This window comes from Somniosus microcephalus, chromosome 4, assembly GCF_052327205.1.
Source record: "Somniosus microcephalus isolate GS21.2 chromosome 4, FLI_Smic_1.0, whole genome shotgun sequence".
Taxonomy (NCBI): domain Eukaryota; kingdom Metazoa; phylum Chordata; class Chondrichthyes; order Squaliformes; family Somniosidae; genus Somniosus; species Somniosus microcephalus.
The window spans coordinates 339,230,982-339,246,772 of NC_140990.1; the positions used below are offsets into that span (position 1 = coordinate 339,230,982).

Consider the following 15,791-nt stretch of genomic DNA (forward strand, 5'->3'; position numbering starts at 1 on the left):
GCAGGACCTCATCCCTCTTTCTACCTATGCTGTCGATACCGATATGGACAACGACCTCTGGCTGTTCACCCTCCCCCTTCAGAATGTTCTGCAGCCGCTCAGTGACATCCTTGACCCTGGCACCAGGGAGGCAACATACCAGCCTGGAATCATGTCTGCGGCCACAGAAACACCTGTTTGTTCCCCTAACTATTGAAACCCCTATCATTTTCCCGATCTTCCTCCTCCCCCCCTGTACAGCTGAGCCACCCGTGGTGCCGTGGACTTGACTGACTGTACTCCCCAGAGGAACCAATTCCCTCACCAGTATTCAGTCCAGTACCGGTTACAGAGTGAGATGCATTCAGGGACTCCTGCAGTACCTGCGTGGTCCTCCTTTTCTGTTTGACAGTCACCCATTCCCCCTCTGCCTGCACACTCTTAAGCTGCAGGGTGACCACATCCTGAAACGTGCTATCCACGTAGCTCTCAGCCTCGAGGATGCACCGCAGTGACGCCAGCTGCTGCTCAAGCTCCAAAACCCAGAGCTCGAGCTCCTCCAGTTGACGACACTTCCTGCACATGTGGTTGTCTTGGACATGGGAAGCGTCCTGAATTTCCCACCTGGCACAGGATGTGCATTCCACGGAACTGAGGTGCCCTGCCATGCCTCTATTTCATAGACTATTAACTAACTTAGCAGAAATAAACTCTTCCGTATGTATTACCTCACACTTCTCTGCATTAAGCTCCATCTGCCACCTATCTGCCCTTTCTTTAACTCGTCTGCGACCCTGGTGTTTCCTTCGCTCTGCTCCCGCTCTGCCACAGTAACTTTGTCAGAAGTACAGAGGAAACACCATTGACGCTCATAATCGGGGTTTCTGCCGCACTTCCGTTGAAGTTACGGTGGTGATGTAGGTTCAGATCCGAGGAAATTCCATGCCTATGTCTTCTGAAGTCTTTTAATTCCTTCCTGCTGTTTGCCGAAACCCTACTTTGTGTTGTCAGCAGATGTCGATACTTTTCTCCCTATGTCTAAGTCCAAATCATCTGTACAGAGGTGATAAGCTGTGTGCATTCTGGGTTAGCACACAAATTGTTTACAGTTCGAGCTTTGTTATCTGTAATTAACGCCAGTCTGTTAGTCTTGAGAACTGGAACATCAGATACAGATACATGTTTAAAACTGCAGGAACTTCTCGATAATGGGTGGTGCAAACTGGGGTACATTGGAAACAGGAGCAGAAGTAGACCATCTGGCCCCTCGAGACTGCTCCGCCATTCAATAAGATCATAGCTGATCTTCTACCTCATCTCCACTTTCCTGCACTATCCCCATATCCCTTGATTCCCTTAATAACCAAAAATCTATCGATCTCTGTCTGGGGCAGAAAACGTTAGTGGGAGTTGTATATAGACCCCCAAACAGTAATGCTGAGGTTGGGGATGGCATTAAATGGGAAATTAGAGATGCGTGCAATAAGGGCACAGCAGTTATCATGGGTGACTTTAATCTACATATAGATTGGGCTAACCAAATTAGTAACAATACTGTGGAGGAGGAATTCCTAGAGTGTATACGGGATAGTTTCCTGGACCAATATGTCGAGGAGCCAACTAGAGATCAGGCCATCTTAGACTGGGTATTATGTAATGAGAAAGGATTCATTAGCAATGTTGTTGTGTGAGGCCCCTTGGTGAGGAGCGATCATAATATGATAGAATTCTTCATTAAGATGGAGAGTGAAGTGGTTGACTCAGAGACTAGGGTCCTGAATTTAAATAAAGGAAAATACGATGGTATGAGGCGCGAGTTGGCTAGGATGGATTGGGGAACGTTACTTAAAGGGTTGACGGTGGATAGGCAATGGCAAACATTTAAAGATCGCATGGATGAACTACAGAATTTGTTCATCCCTGTATGGCATAAAAATAAAACAAAAAAGGTGACTCAACCGTGGCTAACAAGGGAAATTAAGGTTAGCATAATATCCAAGGAGAGGACATATAAATTGGCCAGAAAAAGCAGCAAACCTGAGGATTAGGAGCAGTTTAGGCTTCAGCAAAGGAGGACAAAAGGATTAATTAAGAGGGGGAAAATAGAATATGAGAGTAAGCTTTCAGGGAACATAAAAACTGACTGTAAAAGCTTCAATAGATATGTGAAGAGAAAAAGATTGGTGAAGTCAAGCATAGGTCCCTTGCAGTCAGAATCAGGGGAATTTATAATGGGGAACAAAGAAATGGCAGACCAACTAAATACATACTTTGGTTCTGTCGTCACAAAGGAGGACACAAATAACCTTCTAGAGATGTCGGGGAACATAGGGTCTAATGAGAGGGAGGAACTGAATGAAATCAGTATTTGTAGGGAAATGGTGTTAGGGAAATTGACCACACTGAAGGCCGATAAATCCCCAGGGCCTGATAATCTACATCCTAGGGTACTTAAGGAAGTGGCCCAAGAAATAGTAGATGCATTGCTGGTCATCTTCCAAAATTCTATAGATTCTGGAATAATTCCCATGGATTGGAGGGTAGCTAATGTAACCCCACTATTTAAAAAAGGGGGTAGAGAGAAAACAGGGAATAATAGACCGGTAAGCCTGAGATCGGTAGTGGGGAAAATGCTAGAGTCTATAATAAAAGATGTAATAGCAGAGCACTTGGGAAACAGTGACAGGATCGGACAAAGTCAACATGGATTTACAAAAGGTAAATCATGCTTGACTAATCTACTGGAATTTTTTGAGGATGTAACTGGTAGAATAGATAAGGGAGAACCAGTGGATGTGGTGTATTTGGACTTTCAGAAGGCTTTCGATAAGGTCCCGCAGAAGAGACTGGCATGCAAAGTTAAAGCACATGGGATTGGGGGTAAGGTACTGACTTGGATAGAGAACTGGTTGGCAGACGGGAATCAAAGAGTTGGAATAAATGGGTCTTTTTCTGAGTGGCAGGCAGTGACTAGTGGGGTACCGCAGGGATCGGTCCTTGGACCCCAGCTATTCACAATATATATTAATGATCTAGATGAGGGAACTAGATGTAATATCTCCAAGTTTGCAGATGACACAAAGCTTGGTGGGCGTGTGTGCTGTGAGGAGGATGCTGAGAAACTCCAGTATGATTTGGACAGGTTGGGTGATTGGGCAGAAGCATGGCAGATGCAGTATAATGTGGATAAATGCGAGTTTATCCACTTTGGTGGCAAAAACAGGAAGGCAGATTATTACCTGAACGGCAATAGATTGGGAAATGGGGATGTGCAACGAGACCTGGGTGTCCTTGTGCACCAGTTGCTGAAGGTAAGCATGCAGGTGCAGCAGGCGGTTAAGAAGGCAAATGGTATGTTGGCCTTCTTAGTGAGAGGATTCGAATACAGGAGCAAGGATGTCTTGCTGCAGTTGTACAGGGCCTTGGTGAGACCACACCTTGAGTATTGTGTACAGTTTTGGTCGCCTTATCTGAGGAAGGATGTTCTTGCCATGGAGGGAGTGCAGCAAAGATTCACCAGACTGATACCTGGGATGGCAGGAATGACGTTTGAAGAGAGATTGGGTCGATTAGGCTTATATTCGCTAGAGTTTAGAAGAATGAGAGGGGATCTCATTGAAACTTATAAAATTCTAACAGGACTAGACAGACTAGATGCAGGAAGGATGTTCCCGATGGCCGGGGAGTCCAGAACCGGGGGTCATAGTCTAAAGATAAGGGGTAAGCCATTTAGGACAGAGATGAGGAGGAATTTCTTCACCCAGAGAGTGGTGAACCTGTGGAATTCTCTACCACAGAAGGCAGTTGAGGCCAACTTATTAAATATATTCAAGAAGGAGTTAGATATATTTCTTAAGGCTAAAGGGATCAAGGGATATGGGGAGAAGGCAGGGACAGGGTACTGAATTTGGATGATCAGCCATGATCTCATTAAATGGCGGAACAGGCTCGGGGGGCTGAATGGCCTACTCCTGCTCCATCTTCTATGTTTAAATATACTCAACGACTGAGCCTCCACGGCCCTCTGGGGTAGAGAATTCCAAAGATTCACCACCCTCTGAGTGAAGAAATTTCTCCTCATCTCAGTCCTAAATGGCCAACCCCTTATTCTGAGACTGTGTCCCCTGGTTCTAGACTCCCCAGCCAGGGGAAACATCCTCCCTGCATCTACCTTGTCAAGCCCTGTAAGAATTTTAATGAGATCACCTCTCATTCTTCTAAAGAATTCTCCTAGTCTACTCAATCTCTCCTCATAGGACAATCCCCCCATCCCAGGAACCAGTCTGGTGAGCCTTCATTGCACTCCCTCTATGGCAAGTATACCTTTCCTCAGGTAAGGAGACCAAAACTGTCCACAATACTCCAGGCGTGGTCTCACCAGGGCCCTATATAATTGCAGTAAGACGTCTTTATACTTTATACTCTTGTACTCAAATCCTCTTGTAATAAAGGCCAACATACCATTTGTTTTCCTAATTGCTTGCTGCACCTGCATGTTAACTTTCAGTGATTCGTGTACAAGGACACCCAGGTCCTTCTGAACACCAACATTTCCCAATCTCTCACCATTTAAAAAATACTCTGCTTTTCTATTTTTCCTACCAAAGTGGATAACTTCACATTTCTCCACATTATATTCCATTTGCCTTGATCTTGCCCACTCACTTAGCCTGCCTATATCCCCTTGAAGCCTCCTTGCATCCTCCTCACAACTTACATTCCCACCTAGCGTAAAGTTCATCAAGGCCATGTGAAATAGTGTAATTAGAAAGTATTAAAAAAAAATTCTGAGAGGAAAACTGCCCCCAGCACGGATTCCTGAGGTACACCACCTCCAACCCTGCTTCAACCTAAGAAATACATATTTACTACATTTAAGAGGCATGGTAGCATAGTGATTATGGTATGGATCAGCAATCCAGTGGCCTGGACTAATGATCCAGAGATATAAGTTTAAATCCCACCATGGGAGCTGGGGAATTTAAATTCAATTAATAAAAGAAATCTGGAATTAAAACCTACTATCAGTAATGGTGGCCAAATTACCAGATTATCATAAAAGACATCTGGTTTACTAAGGTCCTTCAGGGAAGGAGAGCTGCCATCCTTACCCGGCCTGGCCTATATGTGACTCCAGACCCAAAGCAACGTGAAATGGCCTAGCAAGCCACTGAGTTGTGTATTGATTTGTATGTGGGTTCAATGACGACACATTCATGAAAGAGAATGACTTTTTATCTAAAGTCTGTTCAACTCAGTTAACAGCATTACAGGGGACACCATCTTAGAGATCCATCTAAAACAAAACTAAAACTAAACTGCTTGTCTCTCACATGACCTCTGCTGGTCAGGCATAAATAATCAATCAGGCAAATATGCTGGTAAGGCATAAATAATCAAACAGGCAAATACCATCACTATTTGCTGATATCATTACATCTCCCTTTCTTAAAACAAAAGTATTTTACTTTTATCTAACAACATGTTTTCTTTGTATTACTCTGCATTTTAACTGTAACACTTAATGAACTTACATTATCATTATCATGATCAAGGTTTTTTAACCTTGTTTTGTGTGTTCACATGAAATATGTAAATACCTAGAACTTGAAGAGAGAATAAGATAACATTACTTCCTTCTATAACAAGAGTCCTTAAACTTGCTCAATGAGTCTCTCAGGAGGCTTCATGTGTCTTGAGGATTTTCTGATTGATTGTCCTTGAATCTGAGTTGTTGCCTCAGATGATGGTTTCTCAGCTGTGTGATCAGGTTGTTCAACAGTATCAGTCTTTTGACCTGCTGTGTGATCAGGTTGTTCAACAGTATCAGTCTTTTGACCTGCTATGGCTGGTCTCATGAGAAGATCCCGACGATTTCTTCACAGAACAGCACCCTCATCTGTTTGAATGGTGTATGATCTTGGTTGAACTTCACTCAGGAAAGTTCCCTTCTGAGTCCATATGTTTGTTTTGTCTTTGACCCTTACTTGGTCACCAGTGTGGAGTTCAGGTAAGTTTTGTGTTCCTCTGTCATAGTAGTACTTTTGCTTTTCTTTCTGTTGTTCTTTGAACTTCCTCACTTTCTCCCCCTCTTCTGTTTTCAGGAGGTTCTCCGGGATGGGTAGGTTTGACCTTAGCAGACGTCCCATCAGGAGTTGGGCTGGTGACTTACCACACTTGAGTGGCGTTGTGCGGTATACAAGCATGCTCTGGTAGAAGTCAGTTCCACTGTCTTTTGCCTTGTACATCAGTCTTTTCACTGTCTGGACCGATTTTTCCATTAGTCCATTGGACTGTGGAAAGTGAGGACTTGACGTTGTGTGGACAAAGTCCCACTCTTTGGCAAATTGTCGGAAAATTGCATTGTAAAACTGGGGTCCATTGTCTGTGAAGACCTCGCTTGCCACGCCATCTCTGGAGAATATGGCTTTCATACATGTTATCACAGCATCTGCAGTGGTGGTGTACAGTCTACAAACCTCTGGATACAGGGAGTAATAGTCTGTGACTACAAGATAGTCCTTCCCTTGACATACGAATAGGTCAGCACTTACCTTCTGGTAAGGTCTGTCTGGCGCTGGGTGTGGCTTTAGTGGTTCTACCGGATTGCTTGCTCGATATTTCAGGCATATTGTGCAGTTTGACACCTCATTTGTCACATCTTGGTTGATTCGTGGCCAGTACATCACCTCTCGTGCTCTTTTCTTACACTTTTCGATTCCCAGATGTCCTCCATGGATCCTTTTTAGCATCTCTTTTCTCAGACTCTTTGGGATAACTATTTTACTTCCTTTGTAGATGATGTCTTCGACCACTGATAGTTCCGCCCTGCAGTTCCAGTACTCTGCCATGTCAGGTGAGCAGTCTTGCTTCATGTTGGGCCATCCATCCAAGATGCTTTTCCTCAGTCATCTCAGTGTTTCATCTTTGTTTGTCTCAGTCTTTATGAGCTCCATTTTTGCATCTGCTATGGGCAGTGCACTTGTGGTCATGTCCACGTAGGCGTTCACTTTTTCATCCATTTTGGTGTTTGCGGGCTCACTTGGATCAACAGCTCTGGACAACGTGTCTGCTGTATACATCAGCTTACCCGGTGTGTACGCAACATTCAGTGTATAGCGTTGCAGCCTGATCATCATTCTTTGTATTCTAAGCGGACAGCTATTTAGTGGCTTCTGGAACAATGCAATCAAGGGCTTATGGTCAGTCTCTACACTGATTGCTTGTCCTGACACAAACTGGTGAAATCTTTCACAGGCGTATGTGATGCTGAGCAGCTCCTTTTCTATTTGAGCATATCGCGTCTCCGCGTCTGTCATTGAGCGCGATGCATATGCAATAGGTTGCCAGTAGTCATATTTTTGCAGAAGAACGGCACCGAGCCCACGCTGTGATGCATCTGATGATATCTTGATGGGTCTCGCTGGGTCATAAAACCTCAGAACTGGTTCCTCTGTGAGCAGTTTCTTTAGATCGCTCCATGACTTCTCATGCTCATGATTCCATTCCCATTCTATTTTCTTTTCAGTTAGTCTTCTCAGTGGCGCCATCTTTTCTGAGAGGTTGGATATGAATTTACCCATGTAGTTGATCATTCCATTAAACCTCTGCACGTCCTTTTTGCATTGTGGCTTTGGCATATTCTCAATGGCGGACACCTTTCTGGGATCAGGTCTGATGCCCTCACTGCTAAGGATATCTCCCATGAATGTCAGTTCTGTCACCCCGAGCTGGCATTTCTCTCTATTCAGCTTCAGGTTTGTTTTCCTTGTTGCTTCCAGCACTTTTTTCAGTCTCTCGTCATGCTCAGTTCTCATGGTTCCCCATACTATGATGTCATCCATTGATGTATCAACTCCCTCCAGGTGCTCATAGATCATATGGATAGTTTTGTGATACACTTCAGGAGCTGAGGCAATGCCAAATGGTAACCTTAGGAATCTGTATCTGCCAAATGGACTGTTGAACGTGCACAGTCTTGAACTTGCCTCGTCCAGTTTCATCTGCCAAAATCCTGATGATGCATCTAACTTGCTGAAATACTTTGCATTTGCAAACGGTGACATGATTTCCTCGCGTGTAGGAAGCTTGAAGTGCTCTCTCTTTATTGCTCTGTTTAGATCTCTTGGATCCAGGCAAATTCTGAGCTTTCCATTCTTTTTGTCCACAACGACGAGGGAACTCACCCACTCAGTTGGCTCATCTATTTTCCAAATCACGTTCAGGCTTTCCATCCTGTCCAACTCTGCTTTCAGTTGCTTTTGAAGAGCAAACGGAACTTTTCTGCATGGATGTATGACCGTTGGCATACTTTTATCTACTCTGATCGTGTGTTCTCCTGGAAGGCAGCCTAGATCCTGAAATAGGTCGTTGTACTCTTTCATGAGTTCATCATAGACTGTCTCTCCTTTGCTTTCCACAACGAGGACTCTCTTTACCAGGTTCAGTCTCTCACAGGCTATTAAACCTAGTATGGCTTGCACATCCTTTGGCACCACGATTAATGCTAGCGTGTGCTCTCTGTCCTTGTGTGTCACTTTGACAATGCATTTTCCTTTCACTGGTATATTAATACCTGAGTATCCTGTCACTTTCACTTTTATTCCATATATCTTTGGTCTGGGTCTAATTTTCTTAAAATCAGTCTCTGATATCACATTAACTTGTGCTCCAGTATCCAATTTAAATGGAATGTGTATGTCATTCACTTTTAGTGTCAACATCCAGTCTCTTTTTTCTTTTTTGTTTTCAGACACAACATCCACATTGAACTCCTCTATCTCGCTTTCATCTACTGCATGGACCTTGCTTTGTTGCGCTTGGTTCTTACAGCAACGGGCATAATGGTTGTTTTTGTTGCAACTATTGCATGTTTTACCATATGCTGGACACTTTTTTGGTGTATGCTGTGTACCGCATCGACTACATGACTTTCGATTGTCCCTTTCATTTTTGTTCGCTGGCCACGCCTCTTTTTTCACATTGGCGCTCTTTTTGTTAAACTGTTTGTGTCCGTTCTTACTCACTGCATCCACGTTGCAGCTACTGTCACTGAACAGCTCCTTTGCCTGCGACTTCACAGTCTCTGTAGCCCTACACAGTGCTATGGCTTTTCCCAGGTCTAGATCTTGCTCTCTTAGCAGTCTTTCCCTTAGACCATTATCTGGAATACCACACACCAGTCTGTCTTTTATCAGCGAGTCTGTCAGTCCCCCAAATTCACATGTTTTGCTTCGGTTTCTCAGTTCAGTCACATACTGATCAATAGTCTCTTCCGTTTTCTGTACACATGTGAAAAATCTGTGCCTCTCAAACGCCACGTTACGTTTAGGTATGCAGTAGGCCTCAAACTGTTCCATTATTTTATCCAACTTCATTTTGTCTCCATCAGCAGCGAATGTGAAGTTATTGTACACCTCCAGCGCTTCATCACCCACGACATGTAAAAACACTGACGCTTTCATTTTATCACTTTTCTCGTCAGCTCCGATTGCCGCTAAATACAACTCCAAACGTTGTTTGAACCTCCTCCAATTTTCAGCCACATTACTTGTCAACTGAAACTTCACCAGTGGGTGTAATCCTACCATTTTTTCACTTTGTTAGCTATTCTCCAATGGTAAGTAACGATGTTCTCTTTTGGCTTGCTAATATGTGGAGAGCTGATTTAACTTCAGATTTTTCCTCTTCATCTCTTTCAATCACTTCTGACACCATTTATCGATTTGTATGTGGGTTCAATGACGACACATTCATGAAAGAGAATGACTTTTTATCTAAAGTCTGTTCAACTCAGTTAACAGCATTACAGGAGACACCATCTTAGAGATCCATCTAAAATGAAACTAAAACTAAACTGCTTGTCTCTCACATGACCTCTGCTAGTCAGGCATAAATAATCAATCAGGCAAATATGCTGGTAAGGCATAAATAATCAAACAGGCAAATACCATCACTATTTGCTGATATCATTACAAGTTGTATACCACCACTTTCTCATCAGCAATAAAAGCCGGCCTGGCCAGCGACACACACATCCCGTGAGTGAATTAAAAAATCCTTTGTCTATCCATCAGTCACTGCTTCAAAGCACTCGGTTAAATTTGTCAAACAGGACTAGCCTTTAACAAGTCCATGTTGGTTATCCTTGATCAGCACATTCCTTTTCAAATGCTCACTATGGATTTGAAGAGTTCGCCATCACACTCACTTGTTCTATAATTCCCCAGTTTACTTTTCTCACTCTTATTGAAGAGAGGTGTTACATTCTCTACTCTCCACTCTCACAGCAGACATTGCATATTTAAAACACTGTGATCAGAGCCCCTGCTATCTCCTCCTTGACTTACTACAACAGCCTAGTATGCAATCCATCAGGCTCCGATGACAAATCCTCTGTTTTCTTCAGGACCAATTCATGAATAGCTTAGCTTTATTCTCATTTCCTGATCTATTTTTTGTTTCTTTCAGAAATGGCTATCCAGACCATCAACTTCGATGATATTGACTTCTACTATGAGTTTAGAAATTACACCAGTGAGGACTACCCTTCATTTGATCTCAGCACGATTCCCTGTACCCTTGTGATTAATGGCAATTGGATCAACACGGCACTGGCTGTTGTCTATAGCCTGGTGTGTTTCCTCGCTGTGCCAGGGAACATGGTCGTAATGATTGTCCTACTTTACAATCGACGCACAATATCGTCCACTGACATCTACCTGCTTCATCTGGCCGTAGCCGATCTGCTCTTTGCTGTGACCTTGCCCTTTTGGGCAGTGGATGCCATATCTGGGTGGGTGTTTGGTGATGATATGTGTAAGATTATCAGCACGTTACAGGAAATTAACTTTTACAGTGGCATTCTGTTGCTGGCCTGTATCAGCTTCGACCGCTATCTGGCCATTGTCTGCTCTGCACAGGCCCACAAGCAGAAGAGACCATTTCTAACTAGGCTAGCCTGTGCTGCTGTTTGGGTGCTGGCCATTCTTCTGTCTTTACCGATTCTGTACAATGTCGAATATATCCCACCCGGCTCCAACAGAACGATGTGTTATGAGGTACTCGACAGTCAATCGGCTGAAACGTGGAGAGTGACCACCAGGTTTGTGCGGCACTTTATTGGGTTCCTCATCCCACTGGCTGTCATGATCTTCTGCTACAGCGTGATGATCCAGAAACTGTGTCAAACGAAGGGATTCCAGAAACAGAAAGCCATGAAGGTCATCATAACGGTCGTGCTGGCTTTTCTCATTTGTTGGCTGCCGTACAACGTTACTGTGTTCATCGACACGCTGATGAGGAGCCAGCACATTGAAGAGACTTGTGACAGGCGCAATCATATCGACAGGGCTCTGACTGCAACCCAAAGTTTGGGAATCCTGCACAGCTGCATTAACCCAATCTTATATGCATTCATCGGGGTGAAATTCAGGAGGAACCTGGTCAAACTCTTGGCTGCAAAAGGAATCATTAAACAAAGTGGAGATTCACAGTATGGGAGATCTGTATCCTCTTCTGAATCTGGACCCAATTCAACCATCATATAACTGTCTGTGATTGAGATAGCTCAACCAATCAGTAAGATGCCAGATAAAAAGAAATGAATGGACTGAGCTATTTAAGAATTAAATCATTGAAAAACAGTGCTGTGTGGGATTCAGGTGTGAACAGAGTAAATAATGGTGGTTAGAAATAAGGCTTGCGTTTTTTAAGTATAGGGGCTCCGGACCCAATGATTCGCCAGTCTCCACTGCATTATCCGCTCAATAATGTTCTGATTACGTACAATTGATACGTATATTATTCAGTCACAGGATAGCCACGAGGATCATTCGCTTCACAGTTTCTACCCTGAATGTAATGGAATTGAATTAGACACAGCTGTGGAACTGTGGGCCATTTCTTCAGTCACACCATTCTCAGAACTGACCTTGTTCCACCTTTATTTTGGTGCAGACAGGTTGCCCGTGTGCTTCAGTACTCCAGGGCATTCTCATTTATTCAGACTGAGACCCTCCAGCAACTGTGTCCTTACAATGAGCGCCTCGTCTACTTGGCTTTTCTCTTGACAGGAACTTTGCTGAGGTTTACTGGAGAGCACTCAAACAGGGTCGTCTCTGAATTGACTTTTTAACCTTGAAAACCTTTAAACAAACTAAAGCCCTTCAGTCAGTGTCACTCACTCCTCACAAGTATTAGTCACCATCAGGTCTCAGCATTGCTTACCTTGTAGCCAATGTGAATTACAACCTGTGTTTTGTCCAAAACAAGACAGTGCTCTATTCTGGGTGCCATGACAGGGCAACCGAACATGAGTCGTTTCTGATGGTTGGTTTGTAGCTCAGTAGTACAACATAAGACCATTAGAATTGGGAGCAGGAGTCAGCCATACGGCCCCTCGAGCCTGCTCCGCCATACGGCCCCTCGAGCCTGCTCCGCCATACGGCCCCTCGAGCCTGCTCCGCCATACGGCCCCTCGAGCCTGCTCCGCCATAAGGCCCTTCGAGCCTGCTCCACCAAACGGCCCCTTGAGCCTGCTCCGCCATACGGCCCCTCGAGCCTGCTCCGCCATACGGTCCCTCGAGCCTGCTCCACCATACGGCCCCTCGAGCCTGCTCCGCCATACGGCCCCTCGAGCCTGCTCCGCCATACGGCTGCTCGAGCCTGCTCCGCCATAAGGCCCCTCGAGCCTGCTCCACCATACGGCCCCTCAAGCCTGCTCCCCCATACGGCCCCTCGAGCCTGCTCCGCCATACGGCCCCTCGAGCCTGCTCCGCCATATGGCCCCTCGAGCCTGCTCCGCCATAAGGCCCCTCGAGCCTGCTCCGCCAAACGGCCCCTCGAGCCTGCTCCGCCATACGGCCCCTCGAGCCTGCTCCGCCATACGGTCCCTCGAGCCTGCTCCGCCATACGGCCCCTCGAGCCTGCTCCGCCATACGGCCCCTCGAGCCTGCTCCGCCATAAGGCCCCTCGAGCCTGCTCCGCCATACGGCCCCTCGAGCCTGCTCCGCCATACGGCCCCTCGAGCCTGCTCCGCCATACGGCCCCTCGAGCCTGCTCCGCCATACGGCCCCTCGAGCCTGCTCCGCCATACGGCCCCTCGAGCCTGCTCCACCATACGGCCCCTCAAGCCTGCTCCGCCATTCAATAAGATCATGGCTGATCTTCAACCTCAGCTCCCGCCTGATCTCCATATCCCTCGATTCCCCGAGAGTCCAAAAATCTCTCAGCCTTGAATATAATCAACAACTCAGCATGCACAGCCCTCTGGGGCAGAGAATTCCAAAGATTCACAACCCTCTGAGTGAAGAAATTCCTCCTCATCTCAGTCTTAAATGGCCGACCCCTTATCCTGAGAATATGCCCCCTGGTTCTAGACTCTCCAGCCAGGGGGAACAACCTCTCAGCATCTACCCTGTCAATCCCCCTCAGAATCTTGTATGTTTCAATGAGATCACCTCTCATTCTTCTAAACTCCAGAGAGTATCGGCCCAACCTTCTCAATCTCTCCTCATAGGACATACATTATGGATGTTGTCCAGTTACAGGCCTGGAATCTGTACAATTTGGTGACATGATTATAATGCTAATTTGAAACCATTAAACTCATCAGTCTTTTTAAAAATTCATTGGCATTAACAGCATATTACTACTATATAAAAGCAATGATTAGATGTTTGCTTCGTCTTATTTCTGCTTAGAATTAGCAAGTATACAGCTGACTAAAGATTGCCAGTGCAGCATCTGCTGTGCACTGAACCACATAAACCAGGAAGGTTTGGCCTCTGATGTCGGTTGGTCTAGGTGATTTTAGCCAGGGTGACATTTACAGTTCCAGTTTGCTCCTTACTCTCTTATTTATGTTCACAGTTTTCCTAAGCAGCCCAGCTTATGAAACAGGAGCACTGGGGTCAATTTTGACAGCCTTTGCCTGGTGTTAACAGGACGGCGAAGGCCTCAAATGGTGTCGGCAGCCTTACCGCCCCGTTACTGCCGGCGATGCGGCCGGCGTCATTTTGAAAGTGGCCTACCGTCGGGCGTCCAGAGCGCCCGCCTGTTTCAGGTGATAGACCCCTTTTAATATGGAAATCGGGGTATGACGTAACTAGGATCCCGACTGCCATTTTAGGTATGAAATGGTAGGGGCCCACGCAGCGCGAAATGTAAAAATTGGAAGTGAGGCGGAGCTGTACCTCTGTCACAGTGGCACCACAATTAGCCTCAGTGTCCCTCGGTGGGAAGAAAAGCAGCCAAAGGCCGTGCTCTGTGATTGGTACCTGGTGATCCGTGCTGGACAGTGCACATGTGGATGGCAGGTGAGAGAATAACTTTGGGCTTGGCTGTGATGTGTCCACGTCCATGATTGCCAGTCGAATGTTTGTCAACACTCACACACTCACGTATTCAGAGTGGCCACGGGAAGATGAAGCAACATTTCCCCAGGGTGAAAGAACCCCTTGAGGAAAGGAAGAACATTAAAAGAACAAACACCAATCAGAGTCAGTTCCAGCTACGTATAGAGGAGTGCGCGCAGTGTCGATGAGGAAGACTCCGTGTTGAACAAATACCGCTAGCTATTCAGCAGCTGCTGATGAATTTATAAACTGGACCTGTTGTGAGTACTCTTGTAATATAAAAATACAAGAGTATACTTGTACTTCTCGCAATCTAGTATACTGTATTCGCTGCTCACGATGCGGTCTCCTCTACACTGGGGAGACCAAACGCAGATTGGGTGACCGCTTTGCGGAACACCTCCGTTCAGTCCGTAAGGGGGACCCCGAGCTTCCGGTCGCCTGTCATTTCAATTCACCGTTCCATTCCCACTCGGACCTCACCGTCCTCGGCCTCTTGCATTGTTCCACGGAAGCTCAATGTAAACTCGAGGAACAGCACCTCATCTTCCGATTAGGCACTTTACAGCCTTCCGGACTCAACATCGAGTTCAACAACTTCAGATCATAACCTCGGCCCCTATTACATTTTTATATATTTTTTATCCACACCTTTGGTTTATGCCTTTTCCTTTTCTCTCTCCCGCACATGGCAGCTGTCTCTCACTCTGCCAGCGCATTTCACACTTCATCTCGAGCCATTGTCTGTTTCTTTACCTGTCCTATTACCATCTCGTCTCACCTTGAATATCTCGTAATGTCTCTTCTTTCATCCCCTCCCCCATTTCCCGGCCCCCAAACTGCCTTTTGTTTCATTTCCTGCCTTTTCTCTCAGTCCTGATGAAGGGTTTCGACCCGAAACGTTGACTCTATTTCTCTCTCCGCGGATGTTGCCCTGGCCTGCTGAGTTTTTCCAGCATTTTCTGTTGTTATTTCGGATTTCCAGCATCCGCAGAATTTTGCTATCACACTCTTGTAATATATACTTGTACCTAATGGACTGCCTTTATCAAATAGAATAAATATAATTAAAATGGTATTTTCTCAGCTATAGTCTCTAACCTTCACCATCAGCACATGCTCTGGGACTGCTGTGATAAGCCACAGGTCGGCAGATAAAGGATTTGGTGGGTCTAGATCCAGATGACTAACTACAACAACACCTTGCATTTATATAGCGCTTTTAAAGTAAAAGCATGTCCCAAGGCGCTTCACAGAAGTGTAATCAGGAAAATGGATCCAGAGCCAGAGAAGGACTTAGGGAGAGACAGAGATGTTTGGCCAGGGAATTCCAGAGCTTAGGGCCTAGACTACTTAAGGCACGGCCACTAATGGTGGTGTAAATGGAGGGGGGATGCACAAGAGGCCAGAATTAGAGGAGCGCAGATATCTCGGGGTGTTGTAGGGCTGGAGGAG

The 15,791-nt window shown here is 45.5% G+C and overlaps 1 protein-coding gene across 1 annotated transcript in view; it reads left to right on the forward strand.

The window, feature by feature from the left end:
- Positions 1–12,489, forward strand: part of LOC147120721 (C-X-C chemokine receptor type 2-like) — a 40,451-nt gene extending 27,962 nt beyond the window's left edge. Inside the window, exon 2 of the mRNA XM_085986950.1 lies at positions 10,450–12,489. Within this exon, the coding sequence (XP_085843076.1) occupies positions 10,452–11,528 (1,077 nt within the window). The 5' untranslated portion in view covers positions 10,450–10,451 and the 3' untranslated portion in view covers positions 11,529–12,489. The remainder of the gene's footprint in view (positions 1–10,449) is intronic.
- The last annotated feature ends 3,302 nt before the right edge of the window (positions 12,490–15,791 follow it).